General features: G+C 28.2%; 1 protein-coding gene across 4 annotated transcripts; it reads right to left on the reverse strand.

Annotated features, from left to right (window-relative positions):
- Window positions 1-7,216: 7,216 nt before the first annotated feature.
- LOC112693446 (fatty acyl-CoA reductase wat-like) lies at window positions 7,217-15,812 on the reverse strand. Of its 4 annotated transcripts, none has more exons than XM_025568532.1 (10): window positions 15,676-15,812; window positions 15,431-15,610; window positions 10,596-10,831; window positions 10,261-10,500; window positions 10,007-10,152; window positions 9,660-9,769; window positions 9,371-9,560; window positions 8,143-8,415; window positions 7,764-8,021; window positions 7,217-7,511 (listed from the first exon to the last, which is right to left on the reverse strand). In XM_025568532.1, exons 3-10 carry the CDS (start codon window positions 10,806-10,808, stop codon window positions 7,418-7,420), a joined length of 1,524 nt encoding a protein of 507 aa, XP_025424317.1. In that variant the 5' UTR covers window positions 10,809-10,831; window positions 15,431-15,610; window positions 15,676-15,812; the 3' UTR covers window positions 7,217-7,417. The 4 variants fall into 4 exon arrangements, with proteins under 4 accessions (XP_025424317.1, XP_025424318.1, XP_025424319.1 ...); XM_025568533.1 differs by having other exon boundaries at window positions 15,669-15,687; XM_025568534.1 differs by lacking the exon at window positions 15,676-15,812 and adding an exon at window positions 14,310-14,517 and having other exon boundaries at window positions 15,431-15,662.
- Between the last annotated feature and the right edge of the window lie 1,676 nt (window positions 15,813-17,488).

Genomic DNA, 17,488 nt, shown 5'->3' on the forward strand with positions numbered 1-17,488 from the left:
TTTGTTACTAGAATATTAGTAATGTTAGTATTAAGTAACAGAAACTAAAAACTAAATTTTAGTATCATTGTTATGAAAAAATTAAAAATTATAGTATATTAAAAAAATATTCTTTAAAGCATGTTGATGATATGGTATGAATATAGTAGTTTATATTATATTAATTAGTCAAAGTTGAAAGTAGTAATAATATTAATTGAGCAAAAAAAAAAAAAAAATTAAAAATATGAAGAACGATGATTGACTTTTGATTGTAAATCAAATTATTACATTTTTAATGTTTTGGTTTTATATTAATTATTATTGGTATTAGTATTTTAAAGAACCTAAAAATAATGAACATTAGTATTATTTAATAATTATAATTGTAGTTAATCATTGTTATTGCTTTCATATAGTTTTTTAAGTTTACTTGTATTTAATGAGATGAAGAAAGTCTACATGACATTTGGATATCTTGAAAAAACACAACATATTAAGGTAATCACAATTGTTATTAATAAATAATAATGCAATTAATTAGTTATTTTAATGCAGTGGCATATCTAGGATTTTTTTCTAAGAGGTGATACAACCATAACTATTTTGTACATTTGGAGCCAAGGGGATAAATATCTTCTAGGAGGATCTTGTTATCATACTTTTTGAGTTTCCGTAAAGTGCACTTATATAACATGATTTTATTTAAAACTATACCAACATTAATAATATTATACATTTATTTTCATAATAAGTATAAGTAAGATCACAAAATTATATCAAAATTCTGTTCACCGATCGGTTAATTATAAACGAGACACGATTACACGAAAGGACTGAGAGCAAATGTGAACACTGAACACATGGTTTATGTATTAACACTAATATAGTATAAATTAAATAATCACAGATATAATTGATTAATAGATATATAAACTAACCATGAAGATTAGGATATTAAACTATAATAATAATAATTCAACATAATTATTTAATGTTCACGATTTTCTTGAAACTAATAATAACTATATTTTCTACAACTGTCTATGTCTATATTAACTTCTATTGATAACGGACTGATAGAATACTAAGAATCCATTACGGACTTACGGCTCAAGCATTTAAAAGAAAAATAAAAAAAGTGAAATGAATGAAAAAAAAGGTTCTGGGGGGGTGATATATCACCCAGATCACCCCCGTAAAAACGCCACTGTTTTAATGTTATATAATAACAGCATATTAATAAGTAATATGATTAGATATAATTATAAAATTTTAATTTTAAAATTGCAATCAAAGAAGAGAAGAGTAAAATGTCAAAGCATTTACAATAAAATATATTTACATTTAATGATGATAAAAAATATCAATTGTATTAAGTACTACTAACATTTATCTTATTGCGAATAATAAAATACATATTTTTAGAGATAAACTGATAAAATTATTTTTGTTGTACTATAAAATATTTAATTACATAGTGCACATTTAAAAAAATATAAGAAGTCTTCATGTGGCCAATTTTGTCAACAAATATTAATTGTGGATAAGCTGACCTCTTGAACCTTTTCTAAACCCGCCCATGGGCTCAAAGCAACGTTAAGCTGAAAAACCATAATATTTATTTTCCTGAATTAAATTAAAATTATTTTATTCTTATCTTAATCTTAAAATATTGTTGATATGATTTAATTGAACTATGTCTTGATCAAAATCAAACAAATATAAATACTAAAAAGAAATTAGATGAATATTGTTAACGTTCGTATACACTAATACAATGAATTTCAATTCAAGTGTCTTAAGTTTTATTTTTTATTTCTTTATCACATATAAAACGATTATTTTATTACATATATATTTACATATTTTAGTGTTTTAAATACATATAAATACGAGTTCTAGTAATTACTAGTAACCTCGCAAAATATTAAAATAATATTTATTGAAAATCTTTGAGTGAATTATTGGAATATATTTTTTATCGATTAACTGTTAATAGATTTCTTCGGTATTTTCTTAGTACTTTTATATCAGTGATATCACAGCGTAAGGTGTAAAATATGGAAAAAAATAAAAATGTGTTTGGGTCTTTGAATAGATTCCTTAACAAAACACCAGGTAAATACTAGGTTACTCGGTAATTGATACTTTTGCAAGGAAAAAAGCAAAAAAATAAATCTTTGTAATTTTAAAACTTTTCTACGATAAAATGTTATAAAAAACTAAAAGCATCATTATTTTTATTTCATTTTAATTATAAAAGGTATTAAATCAATAAGCTGTTTTTCTATTTTTATGCAAGACTACAAATGAATTAATTTTAATTTAAATTATATTAAAGTTCTAAAGTATTTTTAATGTTTTGATATATCTAGTATAATTTCATAATATTATTTAATTAGTTTTATATTTTCATTGTCCGTAATTTCTTTCTCTACTTTCTGCAGATTTTTTCTTGAAAATTGTTGACTTAAGAACCTCAAACAAGTTGGTGCACTTGGCATTTCAATAAATTAGGGCCCGGAAATGGTGGTATACTATTAATTAAAATTTTTAAAAATCACATTTCTATTAAGGGTTAGGTTAGGGTTACGTTTGTCTTATAATATATATTTATCTATAGTATAGCTAAACAATTTATGCCAACAATTTACTAGAGGAGAATTGAGGGTTGATTTATTCTTGACAAATATAGGGCATACTATTAGGATGTCATCTGATTAAATTTTTTATAAGTGTACATTTTTTTTTTATAACTTTTAAAAATATAACTATAAAATAATATATCTGTAACTTTTAAAAAAAATGAAAAATGCCATAATGTACAAAATTGTTTGTATCGTCAGTGGTAAGTATGTACTTTTACGAATAACTTAATATTAATTAGCTGTAGAATTTATCTACAATACACAGGCCGAAATTTAGTTCTTACTATTAATTAATATACTTTAAATAAATATTTCCTATTTACCTGTGTATAATATGTATGGAGATTTCATGAAAATGAAAACTAAATCTGGGCTAACAGCATAGGTGTGTTTACGGGAGTGGCCGGGTGGGCGTTGCTCCCCCTCTGCGGAATGTGCCTCCAACAAAATAATGCCAAGATAAAAAAAATGCATGCGATCTGTACTTACTATCTACTAACAGTTTCAGTTGAGTACAGACCAGTAGTACAATGTATGTGTTTTTATTTGAGTTTTTAATGTATTTTTATTATTCATGTTTACAAAAAAGAAAATAAGCCTCATGATTTAAAAATTTGTCGTGCCCCTTCTTCCACTAAAGTCTGAATACGTATATGGCTAACAGTAATATGTTAGAAACTCACCACAATCGTGAATAATACATTTAATATTTTACTGTACTTCTCAAATGATTTTAACATTTTTTTTCAGTGTCCACTTATAGATGGGATTTATTATATAGACACTTAAATAATAGAGATAATGTTAATCAGACGGTTTATATTAAAAAACTATTTATTATACGTTGAGTTTCTAGATATGATGTATGTAAGGTTCTTTATCTCGGTTATAATCAAATAAAAAAATGCACTTAGAAGATTTTGTTAAAGACTAAATTCAAAAACAAGAAACTCGTAAATAAGCTTTTTCAATATTTTTTTGATGAAATATTGACCGATGAAGTATCATTTCAAGGGACAGATGAAATTAAAAATGATGTATTTTGGACATTTTTGACCATTTAATTAGTAATTTAAATACTAAAAAAATGTTAAATTCAAAATTCAATCAAAACTTTGGATTCTTTCTTAAGAAAATTATAAAACCATTAGACAATGTGCGAAGAATGTTATTAAATTATATCTTGATGATGTAGTTATATATATAACAAATATATTTTGTTTGTAATGATCGGTATTGTGATGTGAGTGAGGGGGTATTGAGGTGGAAAAATATGTGTGCCTCCGGCATATTAAACACATGACATTGGAATTACAAGATGTATTTATGTATATAGTTAAATTGAATAGATAAAAGAAACTTAGATATAGGTTATATAATAGACAGAGAAGTATTTTTTTTTTATTTTATGTAAAGTCGATAAAAGGGTTGGTCCAAAGACTTTTACCTACTTATATGGTGTGCAGATTAGTTAAAGTGAAAGTTTATTTGCATAAGACTTTTTGTTACTAAACTGTACAGTAAACGTGTAACCGTAGATACTTGAATGTAGATATTTGAATATCTCATCTAGGGTTTTATATATAATTTTTTCTTACATGATATTATTTAATGTCTTTGAATGTTCAAGGCCTAGCAAAACTCTTTGATATCAGTAACTTTGGGGATTATGTAATATTTTAATGAGTAATTGTCGATTGGCCATTGACTATTAAGTTATGGTATTTTCTGAGATCAAAAATGTTAAGAATATACATTATGTATTGTACTATATGACATTAATTATAGTTGTGATGCTAGTAACAAGTACTATGTTTGTGTACTTAATGTGTTTTATGTATAGGGACATAGTTATTTATTTTAATTTTTGGTCACTAAACTTGCTCAATTTTACTAAAAGACTTTTTTGATATTATTTTTGTTTTATGGTTGTATATAAAATATTTACAGATATGAATAATAATGTAACAGAAAAAAAACAGTCATCAAACAAAAATATTTATACTTTGAAAATATTGAAATATCTGTACTTATTTCGATAGCAATAATACATTCGGCAAATTGACATGTTTTTTCACTTTCTTGTGCTCAAATGCTATATTAGATAATATAGGTAAGTACAATACAACATAGTAATACTGTATGAACCAAAACGGAAATTAATGAGAAAAATCAAAACGGATTCTATGTGTTAGTTTTTAGTTGAGTTAAAAAATTTAACATGTTGAGTCAACCAATACTTTGTGTTCATGGATCGAATAGTTTTAAATTTAACATCGTATATGTAGTAGTAATTCTTATATTATATATATAGGGGTGAATTTAAACTAGTGTAGTGAGGGATTATATTTTATGTTATATCTTTCTTTTCCTTTCTCTATACAGGAGGAAAAGAAAACATTAGTTTTATTTTAACTTGGATTTGTACACCTACATGTTTTCTAAAAGTCCTAAAATTTTGACGTCCTCGAAACTGTTTCACACGCCCCGTTGTAATTTATTAATCCGAGAGTCTTTGTTCTCACAGGAAAAATGTTTGTACAACAGTGTAAATATATTTTGTATTTTCGTGTTTAGTTACGATAACCGAATAAAATATGTGAATTAATAGCACGATAGTCGGTTGTTAGAATGTACTATATTTCGTCAGGGGGGAGAATAGTAGAGGTAATTATTCAATTGGAAAATATTTTCAAAAGTTATCGATAATTTTTAATGTTAAGACAAAGAAATAAAACAAATGCGAAAAAGGGAATGATTTGTGATAATAAGAAATTACCATATATATGCGACACGTGTGTATTGCAGATATTCAGTAAGTTTTAATATTAATGTAAAAATTAAATTAAATATGAAAATAATGCAAACATAAGTAGTTTTACCATGAATTCATTATCCGTTATTGGTGTAAAATGGATAGTAGAGGAAAATGGTATCATATTTTTAAAGGAAAATTACTACTGCCATATATTTAATATACCAACTCAATTATTAAAAATCGAATCCTCAATTTTATTCAATTGTTCCAAACATCTTGTTGGATTTTGATTATATTAAAATATTCATAGGATTTGGTTGATAAGGTAGGAACATTTACATATTAAATAGTGGCTTAAAATAATTTTGTTCGTAAAATTATGTTATGTAAATAAAAACCTAATAACTTCTTAATTTATTCTATGAAATTATCATGCATTATAATATTCGGTTTCAATACCCGATTGAAATATCCAATTGGTGCCTATACCTAATAGGGATGGGCATGAAGTCCGAATATCTGAATTATCCGGATATCCGGATATTCAAATTCGGATTTGAATCAAATTCTTATCCGGATTTGCCAAAGTATCCGGACTATCCGGATTTATAAATTTGTTTTTGAAGTGAAACTTCTTTACTGAATATATGACAAAAATATTTAGTCACGTGATCGACTGATCAGAATGAAATGACTGAACGACACTCTAATAAGGCGCATGCGCGTCGTATACCTGCTACGCTACGGTCAGTATACTACCCCAACACTCTTTTATTTTCTAAGCCCAACCTAGTGGATATTGGAATTAGAGACCCCGGATCCAGGGGGATCTGAGTTTTTTATGGCCGCAGAGTAATTTCTCCCATTAATTACTAATACCTATATAGTTATTTGTATAAATATATACTTTTTTTCTATATTCACCCCTTTAGGGGTGAAATTTTGAAAAATCTTTTCTTAGTGGACTTCTATATCGCGAAACAAAACTACAGACTAAATTTCATCATCATAGTGTCAGCGATTTCGGCTAGGCGATAATGAATCAGTCATTCAGTCAGGACAAGTTATTTTATATACATAGATATAAATATATATAGTATACAGTATACAGTATACTGCTTATATAATAAATAAATAAATATATACTTTTGAGAGGAACTGAAAAAAAAAAATGTTTAAAATGACTAATACTAATTTTATTTAATTTTTGTGAATTGTGTTTTGTATAAAATAATTGTTATTTTGTATTATTGTATCTTACACATACACGGATATATCTTTGGTTATTTCATACTTGGTATAAATAAAATAATAATTTTTTTTAATTATCCAAATTATTGATAAATTATTTTAGAACATTAATTCAAGTTAAATAAATTCGGTGAATACTATTAGTATAATACGAGTATTATTAATATCGTATTGTGAGATTTTGTTAGTGATATCGATGAGCTTAAAAAAAACGAATTTTTTATTCCTCATAAGAATTAAATGTCATATTTTTTAAATATAATAAATTCATAACGTTTTTTTAATTTTTAATTGGACATATATTTAAATCATACTATTTAAAACTTTCTTTAGTGTCTTTCTTTTCCTGCTTATAATTACAATTTAAAAACGTATTGCAAACTAAATAAATATGATTTTATCACTAGGCTTACAATATTATGTATTTTTAACTTAATAATATAGGTAAACTTGATCTAATTAAAAACTAATATAATTTATTATCTTATATTACCACAGTACATATATTTATTAAAAACGTAACATAATTAACATTAATTGAGTATTTAATCAGGAACTCCCTAAATTATCAAAACGATTAAATTTATATAAAAATATAATTCTACATAATATGTTACATATATAAATTAAAGTAAACGAAATAAATAAAATAGTGGTGTGTTTGATTCGCCGGAAAGGAGGTACAAATAATTTACGGGTTCTAGTACTTTTGCATAGTTTGGAATTTTTTGCGACTGAAACTTCAAACTTGCGCGCAGTACACTTGTATACGCGACTATTATACTAAAAATATTTTCTTTATGATCATCCAAAAGAACATCATGAGTCCTATGTAGACGGCACCTTTGAAAATCATATGGCAGATGTATAACCTGAAAGACAAGTATATGTCATCATTGTTAATAAATAAATTATCATACCATGATTTCATAGTATACAACACGCACAAATATTATTGATGTAAATCGAAGATAAAAAATAATACTTTTTAGTAAATACGCCATTTCAAAATACATAATATAACTTAAGTATGTAAGATAGAAAAAAAAGTTTAATGTTTTTGTCAATTAATTGTAGATGCACTTGAAGTAGGCATTTTATAGGTACTTAATATTTAAACATACCCTCTAAGACGTTTTTTGGCCGCCGGCAACTTATCCGGTCCTTCTTTGAGTAAAAATGTCATTATTCCTTTATGATATGTATCCAGGTACTCGTTCCAGTGCATTTGCTTAATATCGAACGGGAATAGTGTTTTATCGTCTTTATTTAACCTATCCCATAAATCATGGACATTTTTATTAGAAAATATCCATTCTCTCGTGGAAAAATATTCCAAAATATCAGTGAATTTTCCAATTTTTTTGTATTGATCGACCAATCTAGAAGTACAGATATTTTAAAATCAAACAACTTTATGAAAGATGCATATGAACAACTATTGATTACAACAATATTTATATAATATTATGGTGAATGACTTAAGTCATTTATAAGACAAACCTGAGTTTTTTCCCCCTAACTATGAAGACTAAATCCAATAGGAATGCAGGTAGGTAATGCAATATAAGTACAGTGAGTTTGTGTAAGAACATCGAAGCATTCACTATCAAAGTCGGATACCACATGGCTTTAGCCGTGGGTCGGTGTAGTATGTGGTACATCAGGGTTTCCGAAAATGTTCCCCAGGTAAGAGGATTTTCGGGCGATGATACGAAATTGTAAATCCATGGGTCATCTTCACATTTTTCGATTAACTTACTTTTACCCAAGTGTCTGAAAAACGTAAAGGGGAAAGATGAATAAAGAAATTTTTTAGCTTATAAACAGACACAGAAAGACACACACACACATACACAAATACATAAATGGTATATATATATATATGTATAAGATCGTATTGTAAAATACGAAATATGAAATTTCATGTTTTCACTCATAAGTTGAAATTATTTAGAATTTTTTTACTTAATATTTTTGTACCTTTGATTTGTTTTTTATATGATTCAATAATTTTTTTGTACGCATCTAAACAATGTTGTCAAATTATTTAAAAGTGATTTATATAGTGCTAAATTTTATTTAAATGGTAATCATTGAAAAATAATAACTATATTGAAGTAATGTTTAATTCTTTATTTTCTTAGTAATTTATGGATTTTCCAATAGAAAATAATATTACGTTTTATGATTGTATCAAACTAAGACTAAAAAATATTAATACAACTAAAAAATTCAATCAATTATAATTATTAAACTTAGTAAAAGTATTTTAAAATGCTATTGGAAACATGATCAATATCTACTATATTAAATCAAATACTCAGTTTTGATATGCAGTTATTTATAATGGTCTTTATGATTTAATATTAGAGCCAGATAAAATATCAATTTTTTAAACTGGTTTAACCTTTTGAAACACTTTTTTTTTTAACCTTCTTAAACACTATAAATGGCAAACTCACAAAGTTTTGGCAATTTTAATTTTAAATAATTAAAAATTTTACAGCTTTTTACCATAATGCTAAAATTACAATTATAGATATTTTAACTATTATTTTATAACTTATCTATTGTTGTTTGTGTACAATACTGATCATGAAATTTAATTTTTGTAATTGAATAGTTTCAATACTTTTCATTTCAATAGCCTTGAAACTTTTCAAATTTCATGAAAAGTTTCCCTTGGAAATGTTTGAATCTTTTTAATCTTACTATTTATAATATATACCTGATGTTTGTGTCCCAGGACGCGGCTATTAACGCGTTTACAGTCAAATCGGCTGGAACCAAATCTGTGCCAGCGTCTATTTCACACGGCAGCGCTTTTATTATCCCTGTCATCACGCCAGTCACGATACCCGTTGGCCCGTATAAATTGTCAATCCAACCCGGTAGAGGTTCTTTGGCCGTTGCTATCACTGTAATGCATGGACATACATATAAATAAATCGATTTTGTAAAAATCAGACCACTGCGCATAAACGTATATTGGAAATGCGTTTTTAACCAGAATTTACCTATTGCCGGACGGAATATCGTGACGGGTAGGCCCACGGCCTCGTGCTTAATCAGTTGTTCAGCGGCTGCTTTTGTCATGACGTAAGTATTTGGCATAGGTCCTAATAGGCTTAATTATAAGAAAAAAAAATGATGAAGATTTAATATAATATTCGATAAATTGTACAGTACAGTGGACAAAACGTGTGTATATTATCAGTTATATTATTCATTAGGAGTACTCTTAGGTTAAAGAATATTTTGATTACGAGTCATGTTTATGATGTTACGATGACGCGTGCATTAAAAAAGAATATTATCTATCGTTTGGTTGAAAAATAAGACAGTGGTAAAAGATAACACTTACAAAGGTTTCATTTTTTCGAGTATATTTGAGCTCTTTGTTTTGTAGAGATGAATGAGTTTTTCATAGTTGTATGGTAAATCATAAAATTTTTCATCAATGTGTTTTTTATGACAGTTAGAAAAAGCCGTAGAAACATGTAAATACGACTGAAATAATTATTGTAAGCGTATTAATTTCATGAAGTTTGATTTAAGTGACATAAGAAAAAGAGAAGTTGGAAACACATTTACTTAGGAGTGGCATAAGTTTAATACCTCGAGATTTTCCATTTTATGGGCTAGTTTTACAATTTCTCTGGCACCTATTACGTTTATTCCAATGGCAATGTCTAGGCGTTCATCAAATCGAACCGTGGCGGCGCTATGAAATATCACATTTACTTCTTTGACTAACGTGTTAAGATTTTCAATAGACAATCCCAAATCTGCGTGGCTACAATCGCCGCTGAAAGCACTAATCTTTTTCAAATATGTTGAGTTGATGTCTTTAAATATCTATAGTTTTAAAAACAAATGACATGATTTTAGGCGGTAAATAATATAAAATAATATAGTATTTTATTCAATAAAGTTAATAATCTCAAACGTACTGGCATGTTGAATATATCTTCTAATCTTTCATGCGCGGATTTTCCTTTTTTGTCTCTCACCAACAAGTAAATATGTTTGATTTGAGGACATGACCTAATCAGTTTGTTAACGATAAGTTTACCAAGGAATCCAGTTCCTCCCGTGACAAAGACGGATTTATTTTTAAAAAACTCTTGAATATTTGATTGGATATCAGGCGTGGCGACAGCCATTTTTATACCAAATATGATATTGACTAAAATAAAAAATGAAAATTCAATAAATAATATTATTTTAGGTACAAAAATATTAGCCTTAACCTGCGTTTGGATGCAATAGTGTCATTGAAAGCTATCAGTCATGTTATTAAAAAGTAGAAAGTCGTTTTCGATTTCTCCAAGATACTAGGTTTAATACTTATATGTGATGCATATTCATAACAATTTATCATTAATAGTTAGAAAATGTAATAAAAATAACTTTTTTTTAAACCATTTTTTGTTTAGTGAACATAACTAAACTATTTATTAAATATATAATGTGAAAATAAGACTATTTATTAACGTTACATTTTTAGAAACTAAACCAACAAAATTATATTTTTGATTATGTTAATTTCAAAACTCGACAAGAGATCATTTGGGGTCCGGATCTAGCTCAACTTTAAAAATTAATATATAGTAAAAATAAAAATAAAATACAATTTTTTGAAATAAAAGTATAACATATATTAAGTTATGCCTTTTTTAGGGGTACTCTGTGATGTTTTTTGGTTTCTTACGGTTATCTTGCAACACCCATATTATATAGAAACCGTAAATCGAGGATAACATTAGATTTAAGAATACTTACTTTTTTTAACGAGCTTATTTTGAATTTTTTAAACTAAACTGTCTTATATAACGGGGCCTATTAAATATAAGATGTATGACATACTATGACGTAATCAGAATAAATCAGATATATAAATAATTTCCGATTAAGCCTATTTGTAAGGCTGGATATATCACCCATCGGCGATAAACTTGTAAAATGATGTACGAGGAAAAAAAAGATCTTCCGAGATATTATTTTGATTAGAAAGTTATTGTTATAGATTTAACGTGATCGATGTTTACAATAGCTTCCATAAATAGGCTTATTTAAATATTAGTTTTTTAAATTTATTTTTCGCTTTATTTATCACTAAAAATTGATTAAATGTCAAATATGCCTTTTTATTTTTTAAAAAAAATTTAGGTTAATCTTATAAGTAAACTGTTTTTAAGTGTATAGATAATTATTTTTTACTTAACTGTTATTTTGTAATCATTTAGTTGTTTTTGTGAACAGTTTTATTTTAAATTATACACTACAGTTATATTTTTATATACTATAGCCGGGGCCATATTTAAGATTTTTCTGCCGAAGGGCCAACATTTTACCACTCTTCTTCCCTAATATGCAAAACTGAAAACAAGCATCTTCAACTTTCCATTAAAAAGCCGCTCTCTATGTTCGCAATTTATTTTCTCCATTTCAGTACACTATTACACAATATTTGTAATTAATATAAAATCCAATATAATAACGGAGTTTAAATTACTTAATTAAAGTTATAGAAAATTGTCTTTTATAAGTACCATAAACCTTTTGGTCTGAATGTCCGTTCCCCATAAAAATCAAGATTAAATTGATACCTATACATCAAAAACACACCATATAAAATAAAATACTATTAAATATATATAAATTGTATACACTACTAAATAATATAAATGAGCTTACAATAAAACTTCTATTTTTAATATAATTTTTTTTTATTCATTATTCATAATTAACTTTTTTTTTTGAGAATGTGATTGAAAAAAGTCGATTTATTTTTATTTAGAATCACTTTAAAAATTTTAATGCCCCCTTAAATATTTCAATAGGGCTATTGACTCCCTGAACCACCCTTTAAATATGGTCTTAACTATAGTTGATTAATTATTATTTTTATTAATTTTTATAAGATGTTTAGCACATATTTATTTCTACTCACCCGAGTATAATTAATGTGGATTTATAATACTGAAATCATAACTAAAAAATACTTATTAGTTTTTTAGGAAATAGTTTTAAGACGAGATTTTGTGTTACATTTTTCGTGATTTTTTTTTTTTTTTTTGATTTATGAATAAATGAGCCTAAAAGTTGTAAGCTCACTAAAAAGGAATCAATTTTACTATTATATGCGGGAAAAATCTATTCAATCGTATTTGAATCGCCGCGTGGGTACACGTGTCTGCGTTTTAATATGACGTTTCTCCGGTACTGACACAACAATAAGAACGTTGGCGTTTATTAATAATAAAACTTTGAAATGTTGGCAATATTATATATTATGTACTTCAATGGAGTTGACAAACTTTACTCATAACACTTGTATATAACTTACGTATCGACATAATAATAATACAGTATTTGAAGGAAAGGCTGTGCGGTGCATTTAACAATAATTGTTATTATTCCCATTGGCACATTCTATTGAAAAAGTATAAATATACGACTATATGTGTGTAGAAGTGATGTTCACATAGAACAAGTCAAATAAAATAACACATAATATATATATTATTATATTTTTAAATGGACAATTATACGTGGGATTTTCTCGAACTGAGGACCCGATTCATCTAAAGATTTTGATTTCAACAGGAAAAATGTTATATACTCAGAAGTTTTATAAAATTCTTATTATACAATTTGTTATCAACAATTTGTTATTATCAACATATTCATTGTTATCAACAACAGATTAATTAGTATTTCTTTTGTATCTGTATAAATTTTGAATAAAAATATATTTATCATTAATACAGCTAGAAACTTTAAAGTTGAAATTTCAATACGTTTTCATTAACCGTTTTTTATTTTTAAATTTGAATGAAAAAATTTACATGTCATCGTCCGAAGACAAAATAAACAACCAACCACGGGCGAAGTTGTGACCATTCGGCTAGTATACATGGCTAGTATATATATATATCTAGGGGAGCAGGGGGAGCAATTGCCTTCCTTAATTTGGTTAGTGGGTAGGTAATTGATCGATACTCAATGATCAATATTCAGACTTAACAAAAAGCATACATTAACTACATTTTTATTACATAATTTTACATTATGCGACCACAGTGACAAATTTTTTTCTAGGTGATTATTGAATAATTTTGTTTTGCACTCTTCCCCAATAATTCCAACTAGTTTGCGATACTGTCTATATATGTATCTTCAAGCGTAAATATTAGATACGTTGGTATTTTCACCGTGAACATTCGAGCTATTTTCCATTGTAACATATATAATGATATAAATAACTCAATACTTATATGTATCTGACGAGCGTGCGATTTCTTTGAGCGGAAGGCGGAGTTGTAAAAAAGTGTGTTTCGGTCTGGGAACGAATGGACTGACATTAAACGCGAAAGTAATTTGCGATGATCTGCTCCGAGAAAAGGTTAAAATAGATAGCGGTTAAGAAAGCAGTTCCATTCCGTAGGTTTAAACCGATTAATTGTAGGTCGGTTACGACTAATAGCAATGGGTTTTGATATTTATCGAACAAACTGTCTCTGTCCCTTATGACTATTGGCGTGTAAAACATCGTAATGCCCGTCCGCGGAAAAAGGCAATTATCGGCCGATATATATATATGAGTATACAGCAAGAAATAAATACCGTTTGATTCGCACATGTAGTCATATATAATATACCTGTTTTGGTGGTCTTGAACAGTTTTTAAGCAAATCCGTAAGTGTTTTTATTTTCTACACACTCGAGAAAGTTTTGAATACTCCGTAGTATAGACGGTTGGATACCGTCATTATCGTTTGGAATATTTTCTCTTGCCCTCAATTAGTCATCTCTCGCCTGATCCGGGTAGATTTGCGGTTCGAAAAACTTACCGGGTCTAGAGAACAACTGTATCCGGAATAAAATATACACCACGATAATATTAATACGTGAATACAACCGTGAATACAAGGTGCACTCACTTAATTCAAAATATAACACCTATAATTGCGTATTCATGTTATGTAATCTGATAATCTACATGACCATAAACTTGAAAAAATTAATCAATGGTATCTTATAATAAGCATAGGAGATTATCAACCTATTAGTTTATGTAGTATATTTTGTGATTGAAAATATTTGTACACTTAATTACAGATGTGTACTGAATGTTAACTTTTTTTTTTTGAATATATAATAATATAAAATATTTATTTGAGTAATAATTTTGAAATTATATTTTATATGTTACTATAAATTAAATGTAAATGTAATATTATGTATGTATGCAGTGTTCGGTTATAAAATAAATTCAATGTTTAAATCTAAAATATTATGCGTTCTGTAAATTATTTCGTATGTGTTTAATATGTAGTTAATTAACGTTAATCTCTAACTAATCGAAAAAGAATTTGGAACTATAAGAATATATAGAACTATATTTTAAGTTGACGAACATACCAGCAATAGCTATTAATATATTAGATATAAATAAATATACTTCCAATATAAAATTAATCGTAAAACAAAACAATGTTTGGAAGTAACATAGATGTATGGTTGCAGTGGAAACTATTCAAATTGTATTACGTTAAAAATAGAAAAGCTAGAATTCGTTTTATGCAGCAATATTTAAATAATGAATAACACAAATTGTTAAATGTATGTTTTTTAAGTTATATTGGATTTGTTCGTATACTAAAGTATTATATAGCATAAGTAACCAAAGCCTAACTTTCAACAGTACTAATCAATCAAAATGTAAAATGTTAGTAGTAAAAAAAAATAATTTATATTAAGTATGACTCGGAACTCTTACCCTGTGCCGGATATGTCCACGAGATTCCCGTAGCTTCGTCTTCGTCGAAATATATTAAATCTGATTGTTTATATGAAAATGCTTCATTACTGGCGGAAGAAAAAAAAACTAAAAAACTTTAAAACTCGTGATCACGACCCTTCTCTTCGCTGTTGAGACCGCGTTCTAAATAAGTACAACCTAATCGAACGACAACGTTGGGTGAATCGGTCTTGGGCACAGGTGAACGATTTATTACTAGTTACCAGCCTCTGGTTGGAGCTCGTGCGCTCGCATTCGAACTTGGTCGTTGGAGATGGCACGGACCGTTATGAACTGACATACAATATTGACCCCTCTCAAACGGCGGTGCTCTATAATAGTAGTAATGAAAATAATAATAATACGCGGTGAATGGTGATCGTGTTCACCGGAATTATTCGAAATAATTTGACTCACACTCTTTTTCTCATATACACAAACACACACACACACACACACACACACACACACATATGAGCACATAAGCACATTTGTTATTGTACGCATACTTCTACGATACCGTAACGACCGGAGTAGGATTCTTGTGTTTTATTATGTTTTGCGCGCATGGTTCATCGGATTTTTTAAACTAAATTCAGCCGTATGTTGCACGTGAATATTATGTATGTATTTATATACATTGTTTATTATACGTCCCGTTGCAGAGAGAAAAAATTTCAGAAGACATAAGTCCGTTAGTGTTCATGCGTGCTATTAAACATGATTTTAAAACCTGTAGATGTATTTGCATACACATTATACGCGTTAATCCGTTGCACGAGATGATCTGGTAATTGTATGCGTATCTGTTGTGCCTGTAGAAAATATAATTTTTTTCACTATTTCCCAGAGCACGGGAAAAATCGATCGCGGTGAGCTAGTTTTCCAACGGTATTTTTATTTCCGTCTCGGACGCGATAGAATAATATCAAAACTCTACGGTCGGTACACAATGGCGAGGACGTAAAAAATACGATAAAGGTAACGCAGAATCGTAACGCGATCAGTAGCAATATTACGCGAGAAGTTTGGGTCGTCTGGAATATCGATGTTACGGAACATCACGTTAAAATAAACGTGGAATGGTCTTGGACCGATGGTCGAACCTATACATGTATTGAGTAGGTTCGTGACGTTTCTGTTTTGGAACGCATCGTCATAACGTGGTGGTAGCAGCAGCAGCAGCAGTAGTAGTAGTAGTAGTAGTATTAATACCTGTAACAATACAATAATAATAATAATATTATAATGCACACGCAGTACGAGAGTGAATTGACCGGTCGCCGCCGCCGCCGACACTGCTGCGTGCCCCACTTTTTGAGAAATGTGGTTCCGTGAGACGGCGACTGTTTTAGACCTACTTTCCGGACGACGCGATGGCTCAGTGTTAAGGACGTTAAGGTCATTCGATAAGTAAACACTTCCTCCGGCGCGTTTCCATTTGTCGTGTACATAATATTATCATAATACACGCGCGGCCGTCGTTCCGACTAAAATAATATAACCGTTTCGGAACCGTTTTCCAGCGTTCTACTATCCCCAAAATCCACGTAAAATTATGTATCCACCGTGAAATTAATTATGTTACAACGTTGAGGAACGTTTTGTTGCGCATAGTTTTATCTAGATGCACTCGTACACGTAAATAGGTCTACAGTTATATAGTAGTAGTAACGTACAGTCCCCTGTATAAAGTACGTTTGCTCAGTGTCGTGAGTGGTGGAGGGGTGGGATGGGTGTCAGATCAATTTTTACAGATAAAAATTAAATATTATAGTATTCAACCAAAAGACATGTTTCTGACTGTTGAATAGTTTGAATTAATACGTATTCAATAATTATCTTAAAAATTACTAAACAGCGGAAAAAAAAAAAAAAATAAAACAATTTACTAAAAGTAAAAAAAAATTGAAGCTTTTCTGAAAAAAAACGACACTGTACTCGTGTGTAACAATGTTGATAATTTGAATTCGTTGAACCTTTTTATGTGTATAATTACAATGTTATGTATACCTATGTTATGTGTTTATCGTCTTC

Source organism: Sipha flava, unplaced genomic scaffold (genome assembly GCF_003268045.1).
Source record: "Sipha flava isolate LNK unplaced genomic scaffold, YSA_version1 87_pilon_pilon, whole genome shotgun sequence".
NCBI lineage: Eukaryota > Metazoa > Arthropoda > Insecta > Hemiptera > Aphididae > Sipha > Sipha flava.

Coding starts and splice junctions, on each gene's coding strand:
- LOC112693446 (XM_025568532.1), bottom strand. CDS start 10,808: ATGGCTGTCGCCACGCCTGATATCCAATCAAATATTCAAGAGTTTTTT. Junction 10,501..10,595: donor AAGATATATTCAACATGCCA/GTACGTTTGAGA, acceptor TTAAAACTATAG/ATATTTAAAGACATCAACTC. Junction 8,416..9,370: donor TCCTGGGACACAAACATCAG/GTATATATTATA, acceptor TACGTTTTTCAG/ACACTTGGGTAAAAGTAAGT.